Below are 19,546 nucleotides of genomic sequence, written 5' to 3' on the forward strand. Positions count from 1 at the left end.
TTACAATTACTTCTAAACTGATGAGATACATTTAACTTATCTTTTTAAACTCAGTGTAGATTAATTAACACCATGAATTTTTGGTTCTGAGCAAACTGTTTTTTCTTTCCACTCTGGGCATAATCATTCATCAAACACTTAAAAGCATTTACTGCTACTATGTAGACACTAGAAAAAGTTCCTGGACCTGCTTTTTCAGTTTGCATCAAGCCAGTTTCTGCATATGAATTATAAACTCCTCAATTCATGCTCCTAGTTTGTTTGTGAGAATTACTCAAGATACTGGAATTAAGAACTTGCATTCAGGTTAAATTCTAGAGGCAGCACACAAGTTCAATTTGTTAAATGTGTATATGACATAGTTCCACTTAGCTATCTAATCTTGGTCAAATTGCTTAATCTTGCTGATCCTCATTTTTCTCAACCGCAAACTAAATGAATCATTGCATGTCATTTTTATTGCTGCATGAAAATTTTCTGAAATTTGCAAAAGGAGGAGAAAGAAAATGACTGTTTAACTCAGCTGACTGCTACCCGTTGGTGCTTGGCTCACAAAGCAAAAATACTACTTTAGTTGTGCTGCTCTTGTGATTCATTTAACAGGAGCAAGTGTGCTGAACAGAAGAGAAAGATAAGCAAACACCAGCTCACTCATAAACTGGGAGATGGTCTGAAATGGAAAAGCTGGCAGCAAGGCTACAGGCAGGCTGCCCCGGAGGAGGGGGAGTGAGGAGATATCTTCTCCCGGATGCACATATTCAGGATAGATGCTTGAATCTTTGCGGGCCCCTCCATCATAATGGCTCAATCACTGATTCCCTGAGCACTCTAGAGCAAAGACAGATTGACTCTTCAGCCATGGCAAACAAAATTATTAAATACAGCCCAAGTCACCACCAAGGGCTAGCCTAAGGGAAAATTAAAGCAAGAGGAAAGCATTTCTCTTCTTTCTGTTATTCAGTAGTTTGTCTTTCTGCTTGTTTGATGCTTTGCTTTAGCGGATCTCTAAGAGGCTGGTTTCCTGGGGTCGATGCTGTGGGATTACTGACATTTAGGCTAAACCTCCTACTGTACCTTTGCATCCAGCCCACCCTGAATGAAGGCCCAATTGGACATATTTTAATATTTAATTATTCTGTTATATAATTAAATAAAAACTGGCATTAAAACAAGTCCCTGTGCCATAAGGATTTGGGTAGAGTTGTGCCAAAAAGCTTACATCACTAGACTGCAGGTAAATTTATAGCTGTTTTCATTCATTTGCGTTTAATCAGCCCCGAATTGCTGAGTCTAGGTTCAGCAAGCACCTTACTGCCTGCTCAGTCTGCAGGGTACAGTACTGCTGGTGATGCGCAATGACTCAAGTGAGAAGTTTGAGTTCCACAGTCCACAGGTCATTTTTCACCTTGAAGTTTGGCTGGATAGCAAGTCAATTATATAAACAAAAAGACAGGGCTGTTCTGATGCCATGAGCTAAATGGAATCCTCCCATTTTCTATAAGAGGTGTCGGTTCTGGCCTCAGCTGACCTGGTTCAAACTTCAATTCTGTCACAGTGGAATTACATCTTTAGAGGAATTATGGTTCTAAAGTAATTGCACTGTGATCATAATTACCTCTGAAAATCCCATTAAGACAATAATTTTACCTGTATCTGGGTTCTAGAGTCAGCTGATAAGTGGGTATAGCAACAGCATGGGCTGAAGAGCCTGCGGAAAGTTATTTCAACTTTCTGAGCTTGCCCACAACCATGAACTAGAGCTATTAACAGAACCTATCTCACAGAGATATAGGAAGGCTGAAATGAGATTATGAGTATGGAGGGCCATGCATGTAATCAAAGCAACAGATAGCTACTAGTATTAAGAAGTTGTTAGGGACTAATTAAGCTCCCCCATTGGCCGTTGGGCTACATGTACAATGGCTGAACTCTTTCAGTTAGCCGCTTTACATATAAGGGAACTGAGTCTCACAGCAATTAAGGGAATAGCTGTTAAAGCCAAAAACTTTTGTGCTATGTATAATGGTAGTCAAGAGCATAAGTAATGGAGCCATACAGACTGCCCAGTTCTGTCATTTACTGGCTCCATAAGCTTAGACAAGTTATTTAGTTGCTCTGCGCCTCAGGCTGCTCACCTATAAAATGGATATAATGATAGAATCAACCTCATATGATTGTTGTAAGGACTATAAAAGTTAATATGTCCAAAGTATTTAAACAATGCCTGGCACAGGGTGAGCTACATCATCATCATCATTACCACCAATGCAATTATTATTATTCTATGTCTCTGTATTTGGAAACACCAGTAGTGTTACAGTACCCGTAGTGAAATAATTAATCTGGCATATAAGGGAGAAATGGACATAGCTCCAAAAGATCACACAGCATAAAATGGGATTTGAAGGGGATTTTGAATAAATTGGAATGGTCTCAGTGAACTGAAAAGGGTAGCCTGCTCCAGATGAATAGAATGACACATTAGACCAGGGTCAGAGAAGAAGCAAAACAAAGTGAATTTCGTCAAATAAAGGGAACAGTCAACAAAGACAGAGATTGAACATTTGTAGCAGAATAGCGATAATTACCCTCTAGAAATCCTATAATATCTAGCTTTTAGACACTACAAAGACCATGATAATAGACCCTACCCTTGCATGACTATACATGAGACAGAGAAATACCAAGGACTTCCAAAGGCCTAGTAAATGAGTACCATAGTGCCATTTATGGATGTTGCTGAGCAAATTTAACTCAGGAAATTATTTTTTAGAGAAGGACATAAAGACTGGAAACTTGTGGTTTCATAAATAGTAGATGGGAAAGTGTTGTTGAACATAGCTTACTATAAAGAAGAAACAAAGAACAATTTTTCTTATCAGCCATACTCATTTGGGGAGGGGATTATACATTCAACAGGATTCTACTTGGGCCTGAGTTCAGGTTTTTCAAGCTCACCTTTGCATTATTTGTGTGACCTGGAGCAAGTCTCTTGTTCACCTTTTTCATCAGAGTGTAAGTCTACTTATCGTATAGATCAGGAAGTAGTACAGTGGAATGTTTACATACAAAGTCTCTGCAGTCCGACTAAGTTCAGAAACTTCCTATATTGGCTGAGCAATCTTGGGCAAGTTATTTAAACACATACCTTACTTCTTATGTGAAAATTGGAGATGATAATAAATACCTCATAGGGTTGCTATGAGGCTTAAAATATACAATCCATGTGAAAGTTTTACCACAATGCTGGACACATGGAAAGTTCTTAATAAATGCAAGATATATATATAAATGAATGGACTAAATGATCTCTAGCATTTCCTGCAGCTACTCATCTTTCCTGTAGTCTGGACTCCTTATTTTTACAGCCTCCCAGACTTTGATACCTCTATTCAAGTTCAGTCCCTAGCCCCCACCTGTAACCCAAGCGAAGTGGAAAAAAGAAGCATTAAGACGGCCAGTGTGGCAGCAGATATGTGTGTGAAGATGTGGTGATGCCAGCAAGGGGAGGAAGGAGTGGGGAGGGCTCAGTTCTCCTATGGCCACTCCCAAGACAGCTAGGTATTGAACACAAGTATTGGACCCCCAGGGATTCAAGGATGAATGTGCTTGTTTTAGGGAGCTTGGCCGATCCATCAAGCTTGTTTTAACCTTTTATGAACAGAACACCCACAATAACCAAAAATGATATTAGCTGTTATTTTTTTATTATTATCATTATTATTACATATTCAAATAGATAGATTTGTTGGGTGGAACACAAAGGCATCCTTCCTATACAGGAGATATGCTTCAAGAGAAGTGATTTCCTTGTCACTGGAGACATTCAAGTGGAGACTTAACAGGCAAATAATAGTGACATTATAAGTAAAGCCTTGCTACTTAACATCTGGTCCATGAACCAAGGTATAAGCATCACCTGGGAGCTTATTACAAATGCAGATTCTCAAGCTCCAACCTAGACCTAATGAGTCAGAATCTACATTTTGAAGAAATTCCAAGTAATATATTTAGCTTTGCTATCAAAGATTCAAGCATCAGTGAACAGAGTAGATGACTTTTAAAGCCCCTCCGAACTCTGAGACCACCCTCCATTATACAGTCCATAGGTTTTAACTGGACATTATATTGGCACGGGGATGAACTATGGTCCCAATACCTAGTATATCCCATTCCACTGATGAAATTAAGAATGGCCTTTTCCACCCACCTCCAAAGGACATTTTATCAGATCTAGTGACTACATTCCACTCATACTTAAGTAACAATCTCAGATAAATACAAATGTAGAGCTTAAATGAAAATACTCAATATTGAGATTGTTTTTGAATCTAAATCATCATATCTACCATGGACAGAGCAGCTTATTTCTTGAGTTTGCTTCCATCTTGTTTTGAGCCACTTCTCTGCTTTCTGCAAAATGTCTATCTGATTATTCTCCACACAGGTGCTCTGGGTAGAGTTCAGTATTCCATTAATACCGAACAATTCACATACAAATACGTGGTTTAACCTTAGATATTTCCGCAAGGCCTGAAGAGGCTGACACAAATATAAACAGAATTGGAAGAGCTGGTGAAATATTTAGCTGAAACTTTAAAGAAATTTTTCTCTCTCTGGAACTTCCTGGTGATGCTTGTATTGCAGCTCAACTGCTTTAGCTCTTTGTATACTTTTATCCTCCCTCCTGGATGCAGGCTTTCTGACATCCTTGGCTCTTTGAATTACACACCACATGGACACAAAGGGCAGACTATGCTAGTCCATCCAATTGTATCAATAGCTTCTTAGATCCCTTTTAGGATTCTATTATTCTGTGACTGCTCAGTAGCTCATGCTTTTTTTTGTACTGGAACTCACACATAGAAATAAAAAAGAACATACTGTTTTGAAAGAATTAAGATAAGAACTAAAGGAAAAAATTTAATGTTTAAAAGGAAAGAAAGACAACATGAAGTGTGACAAAAGTATCTAATTTGTAATGTATCTAACCTAAGAGAATTTGTGTTAATAATGAAGACTTATTACACCAATACTTATCAAACATCTGCTCTGTACCAAGCACTGTGTTTGCTGCATGATGATGATGATGATGATGATGAGAATAATAGCAGCTAACATTTGTTGAGGACTTATGACTACACGAATGAGACAGGCATAGGCCCAACCCTCATGGAAGCTTATAAGCTCACAGGAAAAGTAGGCATTGAACAAATAATCCCAAATGTTAGTAACGCAATATGAAATTGCAGGGTACAATGGGAGGGTGCCACAGGTGACCTAGTCTAGTTTAGGGGTCAGTGAAGTCTTCTCTGAGGAAGTGACACTTTATTTTTTTTAACTTTTTATTTTATACTGGAGTATAGTCAATTAACAATGTTGTGATAGTTTCAGGTGCACAGCAAAGTGACTCAGTTATACATACACATGTATCCATTCTCCCCCAGACTCCCCTCCCATCCAGGCTGCCATATAACATTAAGCTGAGTTCCCTGTGCTATACTTGTTGGTTATGCTTATTAAGTATAGCAGTGTGTACATGTCAATCCCAAACTCCTTAACTATCCCTTCCCTCTACCCTTCTCCAGGAAGTGACATTTTAGAGTTAGCTACACAAAGGGAAGTTAGGGTTGAGGAGATAGAGCATCCCAGGCAGAATGAAGGCTATGGGCAAGAGCTCTGATCAAGCAAAAAGTATATGTTGGAAGAACTGAGAGAACTGGCTAAAGCTTAGAGGCCAGGGGGAGAGTGCGGAGAAGAGGCTGGAGAGAAGAAGGCAGGAGAAGGATCATGCTGAGGCCACGTGAGGAATTTCGAGTTCATCCCAAGGTCTATGGGGAGCCATTGATAGGTATTAAGCAAGTGAGTGACATCATCAGTTTTGGGCTCTAAGAAGGTTACCCTGACTGAATTGGAGGGGAAGAGAGGGAATGTGCAGAGGGCAGAAACGATGGTGGCTTGGACTGCAGAAGTGGCAGTGTTTGTAATACATCTCCAGGTTAGAGTGGGGTTCCTGTCAGACTAACAAAATTCTTCCTCCCATAGAACCTAGTTATTTATGTTAATGTTGAAGGAACTTTCCATTCTCAAAACTGCTCCTTCACAGGCATGAGAGCCATGTCAGGGAGATGTGGGAGCCCATGGGCAAAAGGCAGCAGGAAAACATGAAAAGGAGATAACACAAAGGGCTAGCTAGTCCTCCTCTGGAATTCCGAGCTTTGATCTGCTGGTTCACAACTCCCTCCAGTGTCTTGGGAAGGAGTGCTGTATTGATGCACTCAGCAAAGAAAAGAGGTCCAGAGTTTGCCTAGAAATAGTTCATGGGCCATAAAGATAGTGTCACAGCATATGAGAAAATGGACTTCTAAAAAGGATGATTTTCATGTGTAAGACAAAAGTATTCTAACTACTGACCTAAGACCCTTTTACCTTAAAAGGAGGGTTCGTTTCAAAAGCTTGAGTTGTAAGCTATATCATTAGTCCCTTTTGTGCTTAGTGGGATGACAAAGCTCTCATCTCCCTGTGGTTCAAAGAATCTGTCAGTCATTCATCAAGCATATTATTGAGCAACTACGTGGTAAAAGGCATTGGAATACAACAGTTAATTAAATGGTTTACATAGACTTCCAGTCCAGTGAAGAAGCTGAAAGTCTAGACATTAAACTATTACACAATTAAATTTTAAAAGTGCAACTGTAATAAGTTCTACAAAAGAAAGGTATGCATGCTATGAGAGCTTAGGAAAGGAGCATCTGGCCTAGACAGCAAGTTAGGGACGTGATTACTGAGCTGAGAATAGAAGGATGAATAGAAGTTAAATGGGTGAAGAGAGGATAGAAGAATAGTGGTAAAATTAATTGATTTGACAAACATGTATAGAGCCCTTATCAGGTGCCAAGCATCATAATAGGTAACTGTGGTCCACAGATGAATGAAACCTGGTCTGCATGTTAGGGAAAAGAATAAGCTGAATCTTGCTAATGGCTAGCTATGAGAATTTGATTATTAATTTGCCCGAACCTCAGCATCTTAATATGTAAAATAAGAAAATAACATCTATCTTGCAGGATTATTGTGAGAATTCAAAATGTGCAAAGCCCTTAGCTCACTGCCTGTCACATAAGTAGCAAGTTTTGTAATGACCAGACCCAGAGTCAGTATGACATAGTGTCAGAAGCTCTGTTCATGGTGTTCAGAGCTCACTATTTTCCATCAGACTATCTGGGTTCAAATTCCAGATCCAACATTTACTAGCTCTATGACCTTGGGCAAATAACAAACTTTCTAGTCTTTAGTTTCTTTATCTGTAAAAGGAAGATAATAGAAATACCTCATAAGTTTCTTGGAAGGCTCAAAGGAGGTAGGCATGAAAAGTGTGAAAGATGGCTAAATAAGTACCTAGCCTACATATTCTGTATGTTCAAGGTGCTGTATCAGCACAGATAAATAAGTAGTAAATTATTTTTGGTTTTGTTCTTCCTGGATAGGAGGGTGAAGCTAGATAAGGCCAAAGACTTCATACAGAGAGTCTTGTTCTAGGCCTTAAAAAATGAATAGGTGTTGGACAAACAGAATGCTGATAAATTTGCCTTGCTCAAGCCATAGGGCTGCAGTTTGCTATTGTGAGAGCAGCCTAGGCCTAAGGCTTAAGGAGAATATTTTAAAAGACTAGTGAGTTCATTCTAATAAACATCTTCTCTCCATTTGCTGCCATGAGCTGGAAGGCAGGGTGATGTGGTCAGTAACAGCGTGGGCTTTGAAGTCAAACAGACATGGGTTCTAATCCAGTCCCTTCTACTTATAGCTGTGTGATCTTATTACTTTTATTACTTACCCTTACTTATTACTTACTATATTTCTCTGAGCTTCAGTTGATTAATCTTTAAAAAGGAAGAATTAATAGAGCCCTCTTCATAAAATTTTTATGAGGATTAATCAAGATAATGCAGGTAAACATATTTGGCACATAATATTCAATAAATGTTAGCTATTATTATTATTGATGCCTCATTAAGGTTATGCTGGCATAAAACATTAGAATTTGTTCAGTGTATGGAACACAAGGGTTTGCCATATCACCTGCTCAACAGTGGGATATCCAAAGAAATACCACAAACCAAGTGGTGAGTCCCTTTGCGGCAATGATTGCAGGTATTTACCTTTGTGGGCCCAGTAACTTTGAAAATTATACAAAGTTGCCCCAAAAAAATATTGAATAAATTAATGAGTTACTTATTTCACTGGTTGTAAAATAAAGGGTTTTTTTACTTACAAACATGAGGCATGCTTCTATAAACAATCTATAAGTAAATAAATACACCTGTAGTTTCACCATCAATGGAACAACCATTGTTAATATTTTGATATATTTTTTTCCAAGACGTGTGTGTGTGTGTGTGTGTGTGTGTGTGTGTGTGTGTACATATATGATATCTGTGGGGGGGGTTCATAGCATTTAAAATAATTATATACATATTTAATTTTGATCAGACCATAACAAAGCTTTTTCTCAATTTGTAATATGAGCATTTGCTTTGTTTTATTAAATATGCTTCACAAACATGATTTATACATTAGATAACATTCTATAAGGATGTGGCATATAATTTATTTAACTATTGCCATATTGTTAGACCTTTGGTGTGTGTCAAAACTAATTGATCTTCAAATATAAGTTATTTGTTACCAAATTCAGTGATTTCTTAACCTGTAGGGACTATAAACAACTTGAAAACCTAATTATTTAAAAAAATATGAAACTCTGTACTATCTTCCTTATAGAAGAAAATTACAAACACATATTTACATAAAATGTTGCCTAGAATTTCAGGAGACTTATAAACTCCATGAAGCCCATCAGTGAATTCCTGTCCCCAAGGCTTCAGTCAGAACCAATGACATCAAATATGTTAACACGAAGCAGAACAAAAAAGTTAAAGAACTTTAACATAACAATTGTGGAGAAGTATAATCTCTAATATACTGCTTACTACAGTACATTCGACTATTTTCATAATACAGCTCAATCCCAGTTCATTCTTATATTTTAAATAAGTCTAGATTCCATATTAACACTTCTGTACAACTTCCATGAACTGCACTGCCTCATGTGCTGTATTCTTATTATCCTTAGTGACAGAAAGCTTCTACAGGACTCCCAGTACACTGCCTCTCCTCACTGTGAGGTCTTACATTCTAGAGAACTGTGCCATTACTGGATCTATTCCTGCTACCCTCCTCCTCTGTTGCTCCTAATTGTCTTACATACCATTCCATTTGAGCAAATATACAGCATGACTGGTAACACAGTTATTTAAAGGAAAGAGATCATTTATTTTGTAATTACACCAAAAACAAACTCAACAAACTTAAAATATACTGCAGCATAAAGACCAATAAACATAAAAGAGATGTATTCACTCTTTGGGGTCATGTATATTTCAATCTCAGGATGCAAGGTTTTAACTTGGCCTTTGTGTAGTTCTAACTAAGGAAAGGCACAATCTTTAATTTATTATCTTAACTTTTTGGTTTGTCTGATAAGCAATTTTTAATACCAAGTTTGATTCTATACACCGTTTTATAGTTTCTAAAGAATTCTGACAGGTTCTCAATATAAAGGAGAAAGCTGTTTTGTACTTTGTGTTTGTTGTTTCCATCTGTTTGCTTCTGAAGATAGAACAATTATTTATGTGAAGATAGAACAGTTACTTATGTGAAAGCTTGTATGAAAGAGCATGTACACATGGCACATGGAAATTTGTTTATGACTGTGTGCATTTGAAAAATCCTAAGTCATTATTAGAATCCAAAGAATGATGGAAAAGAAAATTTTGAAAACAACTCTTAAGAATTTATATTAAAGACACTTCTTTTTCTGCCTCATAGCTACATCATCCCTCTCAAGGTTTCCGCTTTGGAACTGTCCGGGAAAGCAGTGCTGAAGATTATGTGAGGCAAAGCTTCCCAGAGATGCATGAGTATATGAGAAGATACAATGTACCAGCCACACCCGATGGAGTGGAGTATCTGAAGTGAGCGTCAACCTCTTGCATCCAAAAAGTTCTCACTGAAAAAGAAGTCTTGCTATTGATGTACTGTTTGTCGGTTTTTTAAAATGATAGCTAAATATATCCATTGTGTGCTCAGTAATATCTCACACCATGTGAGATCCAGGAGGCAGTATGGAATAAGTGTGCATTTAATTATGTGACCTAGTTTACTAGTTCCTGCACAGTCCCAAGTTGGCCGCAGCTTTGATCAAAGTGCCAGTGCAGTCATTAGTGTAGCAGATGGTGGGGGAAGTAAATGTTGGTTCGACATCACTTGGGAAAACAATGGTGCTGAAATGATCAAACACTCAGGGAATGTGGCCAGAGGACAAAGTGCCCCAAAGCAACCCTTTCCTTCACAGTGAATCTCTAAGCATGTGGACTGTCTCCTCTTATCACAAGGAAGTGGACTTTATCTTAGAGCTTTCCTGTAGAAAGAAAATAAGATAAAAGGCAATGATTCCCATGCCTGCATCCTTCTCATCGGCATTTATGAGAAGCAATCAAGAGCAATCACATTACCATGGCAGATTATCAGAGCCTGTAATTCAGTGAAGCTGAATGCAAAAGAGGTTGGTGCAGTTATGGGTCTGCTCATCTAGTCTGCCTGGGAGAAGGGGATGAATGGCTCCTGATAAGCACCACAGCATGCAGGCAAGCAGTCTTCTCTCTCCTGCCTGATGGTCTCAGGACAATGACATACATTCAAACTCCAGTCCCTAGAATTGTGCAGCACCAGGAAACTGGTTTCTCTATTGTCAAACACAATAATCTCCCCAAAGGACAACAAGATTTGGCACCTCAAACTTTTTTTTTTAACATCTTTATTGGGGTATAATTGCTTTACAATGGTGTGTTAGTTTCTGCTTTATAACAAAGTGAATCAGTTATACATATACATATGTTCCCATATGTCTTCCCTCTTGCGTCTCCCTCCCTCCCACCCTCCCTATCCCACCCCTCCAGGCGGTCACAAAGCACCGAGCCAATATCCCTGTGCCATGCGGCTGCTTCCCACTAGCTATCTACCTTACTACGTTTGTTAGTGTGTATATGTCCATGACTCTCTCTCGCCCTGTCACAGCTCACCCTTCCCCCTCCCCATAACCTCAAGTCCGTTCTCCAGTAGGTCTGTGTCTTTATTCCTGTCTTACCCCTAGGTTCTTCATGACATTTTTTTTTCTTAAATTCGATATATATGTGTTAGCATACGGTATTTGTCTTTCTCTTTCTGACTTACTTCACTCTGTATGACAGACTCTAGGTCTATCCACCTCATTACAAATAGCTCAATTTTGTTTCTTTTTATGGCTGAGTAATATTCCATTGTATATATGTGCCACATCTTCTTCATCCATTCATCCGATGATGGGCACTTAGGTTGTTTCCATCTCCGGGCTATTGTAAATAGAGCTGCAATGAACATTTTGGTACATGACTCTTTTTGAATTTTGATTTTCTCAGGGTATATGCCCAGTAGTGGGATTGCTGGGTCATATGGTAGTTGTATTTGTAGTTTTTAAGGAACCTCCATACTGTTCTCCATAGTGGCTGTATCAATTTACATTCCCACCAATAGTGCAACAGTGTTCCCTTTTCTCCACACCCTCTCCAGCATTTATTGTTTCTAGATTTTTTGATGATGGCCATTCTGACTGGTGTGAGATGACATCTCATTGTAGTTTTGATTTGCATTTCTCTAATGATTAATGATGTTGAGCATTCTTTCATGTGTTTGTTGGCAGTCTGTATATCTTCTTTGGAGAAATGTCTATTTAGGTCTTCTGCCCATTTTTGGATTGGGTTGTTTGTTTTTTTGTTATTGAGCTGCATGAGCTGCTTGTAAATTCTGGAGATTAATCCTTTGTCAGTTGCTTCATTTGCAAATATCTTCTCCCATTCTGAGGGTTGTCTTTTGGTCTTGTTTATGGTTTCCTTTGCTGTGCAAAAGCTTTGAAGTTTCATTAGGTCCCATTTGTTTATTTTTGTTTTTATTTCCATTACTCTAGGAGGTGGGTCAGAAAGGATCTTGCTGTGATTTATGTCATAGAGTGTTCTTCCTATGTTTTCCTTTAAGAGTTTTATAGTGTTTGGCCTTACATTTAGGTCTTTAATCCATATTGAGCTTATTTTTGTGTATGGTGTTAGGGAGTGATCTAATCTCATACTTTTATATGTACCTGTCCAGTTTTCCCAGCACCACTTATTGAAAAGGCTGTCCTTTCCCCACTGTACATTCCTGCCACCTTTATCAAAGATAAGGTGTCCATATGTGTGTGGGTTTATCTCTGGGCTTTCTATCCTGTTCCATTGATCTATATTTCTGTTTTTGTGCCAGTACCATACTGTCTTGATTACTGTAGCTTTGTAGTATAGTCTGAAGTCAGGGAGCCTGATTCCTCCAGCTTTATTTTTCGTTGTCAAGATTGCTTTGGCTATTCGGGCTCTTTTGTGTTTCCATACAAATTGTGAAATTTTTTGTTCTAGTTCTGTGAAAAAGGCCAGTGGTAGTTTGATAGGGATTGCATTGAATCTATAGATTGCTTTGGGTAGTAGAGTCATTTTCACAATGTTGATTCTTCCAATCCAAGAACATGGTATATCTCTCCATCTATTTGTATCATCTTTAATTTCTTTCGTCAGTGTCTTATAATTTTCTGCATACAGGTCTTTTGTCTCCTTAGGTAGGTTTATTCCTAGATATTTTATTCTTTTTGTTGCAATGGTAAATGAGAGTGTTTTCTTGATTTCACTTTCAGATTTTTCATCATTAGTATATAGGAATGCCAGAGATTTCTGTGCATTAATTTTGTATCCTGCTACTTTACCAAATTCATTGATTAGCTCTAGTAGTTTTCTGGTAGCATCTCCTCAAACTTTTTTTTTAAGAAAGGGAAATAAATAATTTTATGGGACATAGGGGCTCAGTGTTTCTCAAGAGCTCTAGTAATCAGCCCCTAAAACAATTTTATGGACTAAGCTAGAGTCTAGAAAGGAAGCCTTGTGTTCTCAGATTTGCAGAGTTATATATAGTGTTGAAGCACTATGAAATGGCACTTTCAATTTTGCAAGAACATTAAAACATTAGAGTCCCTCTCTGACACAGAGTTTAGTGTTCCTTTGCCTCCCAGCTCCTCCTCTTTATCCTCTCCTTTAGGGAAATTCATGGCGAGAAAAAGAATAAGATGTCAGGGAGACAGCAATGGCTCCCCGCTAGATAGTAATGGCTGACAAACTGGGCACTTATGGCAGTGTGAAAGGGTGAGATAAGCCACTGCTGCAGTCTCCAGTTGCATTCCACTCAGGGTATTCATTTATTCTGGAGGCTTCATCTAGAAGGCCCAAGTGCTCAGAGTTGGCCCTCCTCTAGCCTGGGGAGAAATTGTTAGGTAGGAAAACAGGCACAGATGAAGGAGCTGAGTTCCAAAAGAAGCAACTTGCCCATGGAAATACAGCTAGCAAGTGGCAGGGTCAGGACTAGAACCAGGTCTCTAGAATCCAACCACTGCTGCAGGCTAGTTTGGAAACCAAAACCGGAAAGTAGGTCCTTGGTGTTCAGAAAACAGTCCATGTTTCAGCAGCATCCGTGTACCAGATAGCATTTGGGTGCATGTGAGAAATGCAAACTCTCAGGCCCTGTCCCAGAATCTGCATTTTAAAAAGCAGGTGAAATTGGAACAGAGCTTATCATCAATGCCCTCTGCCTTCTTCTCTCTGGGCTTCTCTCTCTACTTTTGGCCCAGATAAAGCCTATGCTCTTAGCCACCACTCCAAACAACCAGTCTTCAAGTTACCCCCTGACATTCCAGTGCCCTGACCTGCAAGCACAACCCTTGGAGTCGCCTATAAAGACAGGTTCCTGTGTTAAACCTGTCCCTCCCCTCTCCCATCAGAATTCCCCTGGGCTTCATCCTACTCACTTAGGGCCCTGCTTTCGGAGGTAACAGTATTCCAATAAATTAATCCCTAGTAAAGTATTAATTACTTTTAGTATGTTTATATGGTTTTTGTGGTATATGTGTTATTAAATGAATGCTCAAAAAGACAGCATGATTTTATAATGGGAGAAACAACTGTAGGCCATGGCCGTGCCAACTATAAGGATGATTCAACCAGTCTAGAAGGTCCTGGATCAAACACTGCCACTTCCTCACCAGTGACTCAGGGCCCCATGGGAGTCTGTGAGCTAATTGCTTCTTGCCTTACCATGCAATAGAGACCTGCCATAGATAACTTCACTTTGCAATTCAAAATCATGAGGAGTTATTTAGGGATACCACTGAGATGGACCTCAGGAAATACTGGTTAGAAAAACTGAGCCCTAATTTTTTGTATTGTTATTGCTGCCACAAATATTTGCAGAGTATTAGTAATGGTAACTTGTTCCTGTGTAGCTCACAAGATACATTCTGGTACTGTGAGAGTCAAGATTTGACTGGAGAAGCATCTTTCAGCTTGACTTTTATCTTACTGCCAGGATTCCGTTAAGCTTCCTCATCTTCAGCTTCCAGGAGACAGTTCTTATCCCCAGCCCTTTTAGAAGCTTCCCACAGCTCTGGACCTGGGAGATGTTTTTCATTTTGGCTATAGTTAAACATAGGCCTCACTGTAACTTAAATTCAATAACCCTGGAAAAGGGGTTTATTTTGAAGTGCCTATTTTACCTCCGAAAAGAGTAGAGAGAGGAAGCAATGGTCATTGGCACCAAGAAGGGATGTTGACCTACTTAATGTGTGTCCATGTGTGGCTCAGAAAAAGCCATCAAAAAGGTACTTGCTGCTCAATGATGAATCTTAGAGATGTCTAAAGGTGTCTTTCTCTTTTAGATTTTTGATGGGTCCTAGCCATGTTCTCCTCTGAGTTTAGAAGCTACTGATATGTATTGAATTCCAACAGCCTCATTTTTGGCTCTAAGAGAGGAATGACTGGACCCAGATGGGATAGAGAAGAGTTGTTCTCTTTGCTAAGCTGTTTGGACAGCACTGAGGGTCAGAAAGCCTTTATTAAATGGATGTATGTCCTATATCTTTCCAAAAAAAGTTTGAGGTAGCTGAAAACAAGAGTCATTGCATACACCTTAAACATTTCCCTTTGAAACTCATCCTCCCTTGCCACCTTTGTAAGTGGAGCTAAGCCAGTGCTGACCGCCTTCCTTGGGACCATCTCTGTGTCTATGTCCAAAGACTGGGGAGAACACATGAAGGATGCACAAGGATGTCTGCTGGTACCTTGAGCCCAGCCTACAGCCGACTCACTGATATAGTCCAGAAACAACTGCCTTTAAATGATTTTTGCCTGAACTGCCTCCTGGGATGGGAGTGAAACATGAATCTCTGGAGATATATTAATAAATCAGATTACAAAGATCTATTACATATGCTTCCCATTCCATTTACTGAACACCAATCTATGGACTTTAAAGAGACCTGAACTCCCTTTTCCCCAAGAGTGCTGGATCTCTTATTTGCACTTCCTTAATACGTACTCCCAAATATGAAATAACGCCTGATCTCTGAAGAATATGATAGTGATCATGACAGAAAGAATTAAAAATTTTCACACAATGATTAATGAGACCCCCAGCTCCAACACTTACTGGCTATGTAGACTGGATTAAGTTACTTTGACTCTTTGAGCCTGAATTTTTCCATCTGTTAAAATGGGATACTACCACCCCCCTCAAGGTTATTATAAGGGGTAAAATGTATGGAGAACAATAAATACAATGCTTACACAAAGAAGTCATTCAGTTATTGTAAGAGAAATGAACCTTGACTATTTACCTTCCCAATCAATTCATAGTCGCTCTGGTTTTGTTGTTGGATTTAGAAGTAATGAAAGAAACTGGTAGATGAATCCACTGGAAAGATGTCATGCTCTCTTATAAGAGTGTCTGCTTCCCCTGGTCTATTATCTGCAGGTCAGTGAGATGTCAGCAAGGCAGAGCCAGCAGCTGCCCAGCTTGTACTGCCCTTATTGTCCAGGTTTCTGTTCCCTAAACAAAAGCTAGCTGTCAGTCTTAGTGTTTCCTGTCTATTAATGAATCATTTTTCACTTTTCTTCTTTTCGTCTTAAACATAGGAATGATCCAGAGAAACTAGATGCCTTCATCATGGACAAAGCCCTTCTGGATTATGAAGTGTCAGTAGATGCTGACTGCAAACTTCTAACTGTGGGGAAGCCATTTGCCATGGAAGGTATTAATCAGTCATTCTTGATTCACTTTTACTCAGAATGTGCTCAGTTTGCCAACCTAGCAAGTCACAAATGCCAATGTCAGAGGCAAAGAGCTATTCATCTTCCCTTGTTTTCATTTTCAGCTCTTAAGCACTCAGCTATTAAGTTGCTGAAGTTAGGTATTTATTTTCTACCTACTCCACAAACATATTGTTATCCAGTTGTTAGAAAAACAACAACCAAAATGCCATTGTTATCCAAACAATGCTGCTTTAGATATCTGGGAGTGGTGTCAGTATAATAAATAGGGAGTCCAGTTTTAATTTAATCTGCATTTTCTAATGTCCAAATCCTGTAATGAATCTGATGCTAAAACTAGAATGATTGCATTACAACTGGAAGGACCCCAGTGTTGATTTAATCCAGTCTACTCAGTTTTATCCACAAGAAAACCCAGAGACATTTTACCACTTTCTCATAATCACACACTTAGATGATAATACTAGAATTAGAATCCAAATCTCATGGTCCTTAAATAAATGTGTCCACTAGTTGAAAAATAAGTAGAAAAAAATCAATTTTTGTGGTTTAGTAACCTCTAAGAGTCCTAAACAAAACCTTGTTTGGGACCTTGAGTTTGTCTTTCTTCCCACTGGCAGCAAATTTTTGCTTTCAATTTGGTCAACCAATCAATCAAACTTCAGGACCAAAGAAAGACTGCTTTGTCAGTAGCTCCTTGCATCCTGGACAACAGTTGATATATGGAGCTGGTAGTTTGAACCAGCAAATTTCACATCTCCCAGTTCCCAGCTTCCCTCCTCTGACAGTACATGCTGGTTCCCAAAACAAGCCATACTCACTTGTCAGAAAGCACTTTGACTTGAAACAATCCCACGGGGGTGCCCAAGTCCTATTTCCAGAAAACTATACTTTCCTGTATGTAAATTAGTATATCGAGACTATTCAGATTCCAATTCCCCAACCACAGTTGGTCCCTGTCTCCCCTAAACACATCAGCAAATTTTTTACTTCAGTCTTCGTTTTTGTGATGAATGAGAATGTAACAGCTGATGCTGTTTCTTCAAGCCTTCTCCTAAGAGAAATCAATCCCCTCTCCAGGCAAAGCTACCTCCACCTGAACCAGGAATTGAACTCAGGAAGAGAGATATTTAGTGGTAGGGATCTTCTATTAAGATGACAGTCTGACACATGAGAGAGGAGATATGGGGATATATGTATACGTATAGCTGATTCACTATGTTATAAAGCAGAAACTAATACACCATTGTAAAGCAATTATACTCCAATAAAGATGTTTAAAAAAAACATTACCATACGACCCAGCAATCCCACTACTGGGCATATACCCTGAGAAAACCATAATTCAAAAAGAGTCATGTGGGCTTCCCTGGTGGCGCAGTGGTTGAGAGTCCACCTGCCGATGCAGGGGACACGGGTTCGTGCCCCAGTCCGGGAAGATCCCACATGCCACGGAGTGGCTGGGCCCATGAGCCATGGCCACTGAGCCTGCGCATCCGGAGCCTGTGCTCCGCAATGGGAGAGGCCACAACAGTGAGAGGCCCACGTTATCGCAAAAAAAAAACCCAAAAAAAAAACAAAAAAAAATGAGTCATGTACCAAAATGTTCATTGCAGCTCTATTTACAATAGCCAGGACATGGAAGCAACCTAAGTGTCCATCAACAGATAAAGAAGATGTGGCACATATATACAATGGAATATTACTCAGCCATAAAAAGAAACGAAATTGAGTTATTTGTAGTGAGGTGGATAGACCTAGAGTCTGTCATACAGAGTGAAGTAAGTCAGAAAGAGAAAAACAAATATTGTATGCTAACACATATATATGGAATCTAAGAGAAAAAAAAAAAGGTCATGAAGAACCTAGGAGTAAGATGGGAATAAAGACACAGACCTACTAGAGAATGGACTTGAGGATATGGGGAGGGGTAGGGTAAGCTGTGACAAAGTGAGAGAGTGGCATGGACATATATACACTACCAAACATGAAACAGATAGCTAGTGGGGAGCAGCCACATAGCACAGGGAGATCAGCTCTGTGCTTTGTGACCACCTAGAGGGGTGGGATAGGGAGGGTGGGGGGGAGGGAGATGCAAGAGGGAAGAGATATGGGAATATATGTATATGTATAACTGATTCACTTTGTTATAAAGCAGAAACTAACACACCATTGTAAAGCAATTATACTCCAATAAAGATGTTAAAAAAAAAAAAAGGATGACAGTCTGATGTAGCAGGCCACAAAAAGAAAAGCCAAGGAAAAACTAGAAAACCAAAGAACATTCATTATATAACCTCATTTTGATGTAACAATGGGAAAATTCCCATTTTTTGTGGCATCTAGGGATATGGAAGAGATGTTACTTTTTTTTTTCTGTCCTAGATGCACTGGGTAATTGAGGTCCCTTTTGCCAATAGCAGCTGTTAACAATGAATTATTTGTAGTGGGCAAAAGAATGAAGGACTCTAGTTTCCACCTTTGTCTTAGGGGCCCACTCTATCTTGTCAAAAGGCAGTGGTGAGATGGCTTGTTTGCCTCTGCTAGACCCCAGTGCCAGATGCCACACAATTAACTCCCCACTGGTTTCCTGTTTACATTTCCATCTGTGCTCCTGAGACTTGGTGTCTTGCAGTTCCCATCATCTCCAGATACCACATTGTTTTCAAAGGGGATAAATACAAAATGGCGCAAGGAAGTGCTCTCTCTGCAAGAGAGCAGAGAGACTACAGATTTGAATACAGAGAACGGTCTCATCATTGTTGGCTTATTCTAAAAAAACCATTGCAGGTTTATTCTGGGTGAGGTGCAAATCAGAAATTTTAATTCAATACTGCCTCTGTGAACAAGTTTACAACCTAAAAGCAGAACTTTGTAAAACACAAAGGGAGGACACATAAGTTAAAAACAACATGATAGAGATACTAGTAAAAGTGTTGATTGCTGCTTTTAACAAAAAAGTTAATCTCATAGATTTTTATGGAATATTTCTCTCTTCATGAAATTTTTAAAAAATATTATATGCTTTCCTTTAGCAACATTTAGAATTTGTGAACTTATGAAAATGTGTACTTTATTATTAATTAATTAGACTTCATAGGCATAAATATATCATAAAAGCAAGTTATGAACAATTTTTACCCATTTAGCTTACAGGAATGTTTCATATGTCTATCTGTATCCTGTCATAGGACCTAGTATAATGCAAAGCATATAACAGTTATGTAATAAGTGATGTATTACGTATTATATAACTCATTAGGTTGTACTTGAAATAA

The 19,546-nt window shown here is 38.9% G+C and overlaps 1 protein-coding gene across 1 annotated transcript in view; it reads left to right on the forward strand.

The window, feature by feature from the left end:
* The window catches only part of GRIN3A (glutamate ionotropic receptor NMDA type subunit 3A), a gene marked incomplete at both ends in the record, with an annotated part of 146,655 nt that overhangs the window by 86,868 nt on the left and 40,241 nt on the right, over positions 1-19,546 (forward strand). Inside the window, 2 exons of the mRNA XM_082843193.1 lie at positions 9,889-10,034; positions 16,134-16,249. Coding sequence (XP_082699319.1) covers positions 9,889-10,034; positions 16,134-16,249 — 262 coding nt within the window. The remainder of the gene's footprint in view (positions 1-9,888; positions 10,035-16,133; positions 16,250-19,546) is intronic.

This window comes from Leucopleurus acutus, assembly GCF_964270905.1.
Source record: "Leucopleurus acutus genome assembly, chromosome: 7".
Taxonomy (NCBI): domain Eukaryota; kingdom Metazoa; phylum Chordata; class Mammalia; order Artiodactyla; family Delphinidae; genus Leucopleurus; species Leucopleurus acutus.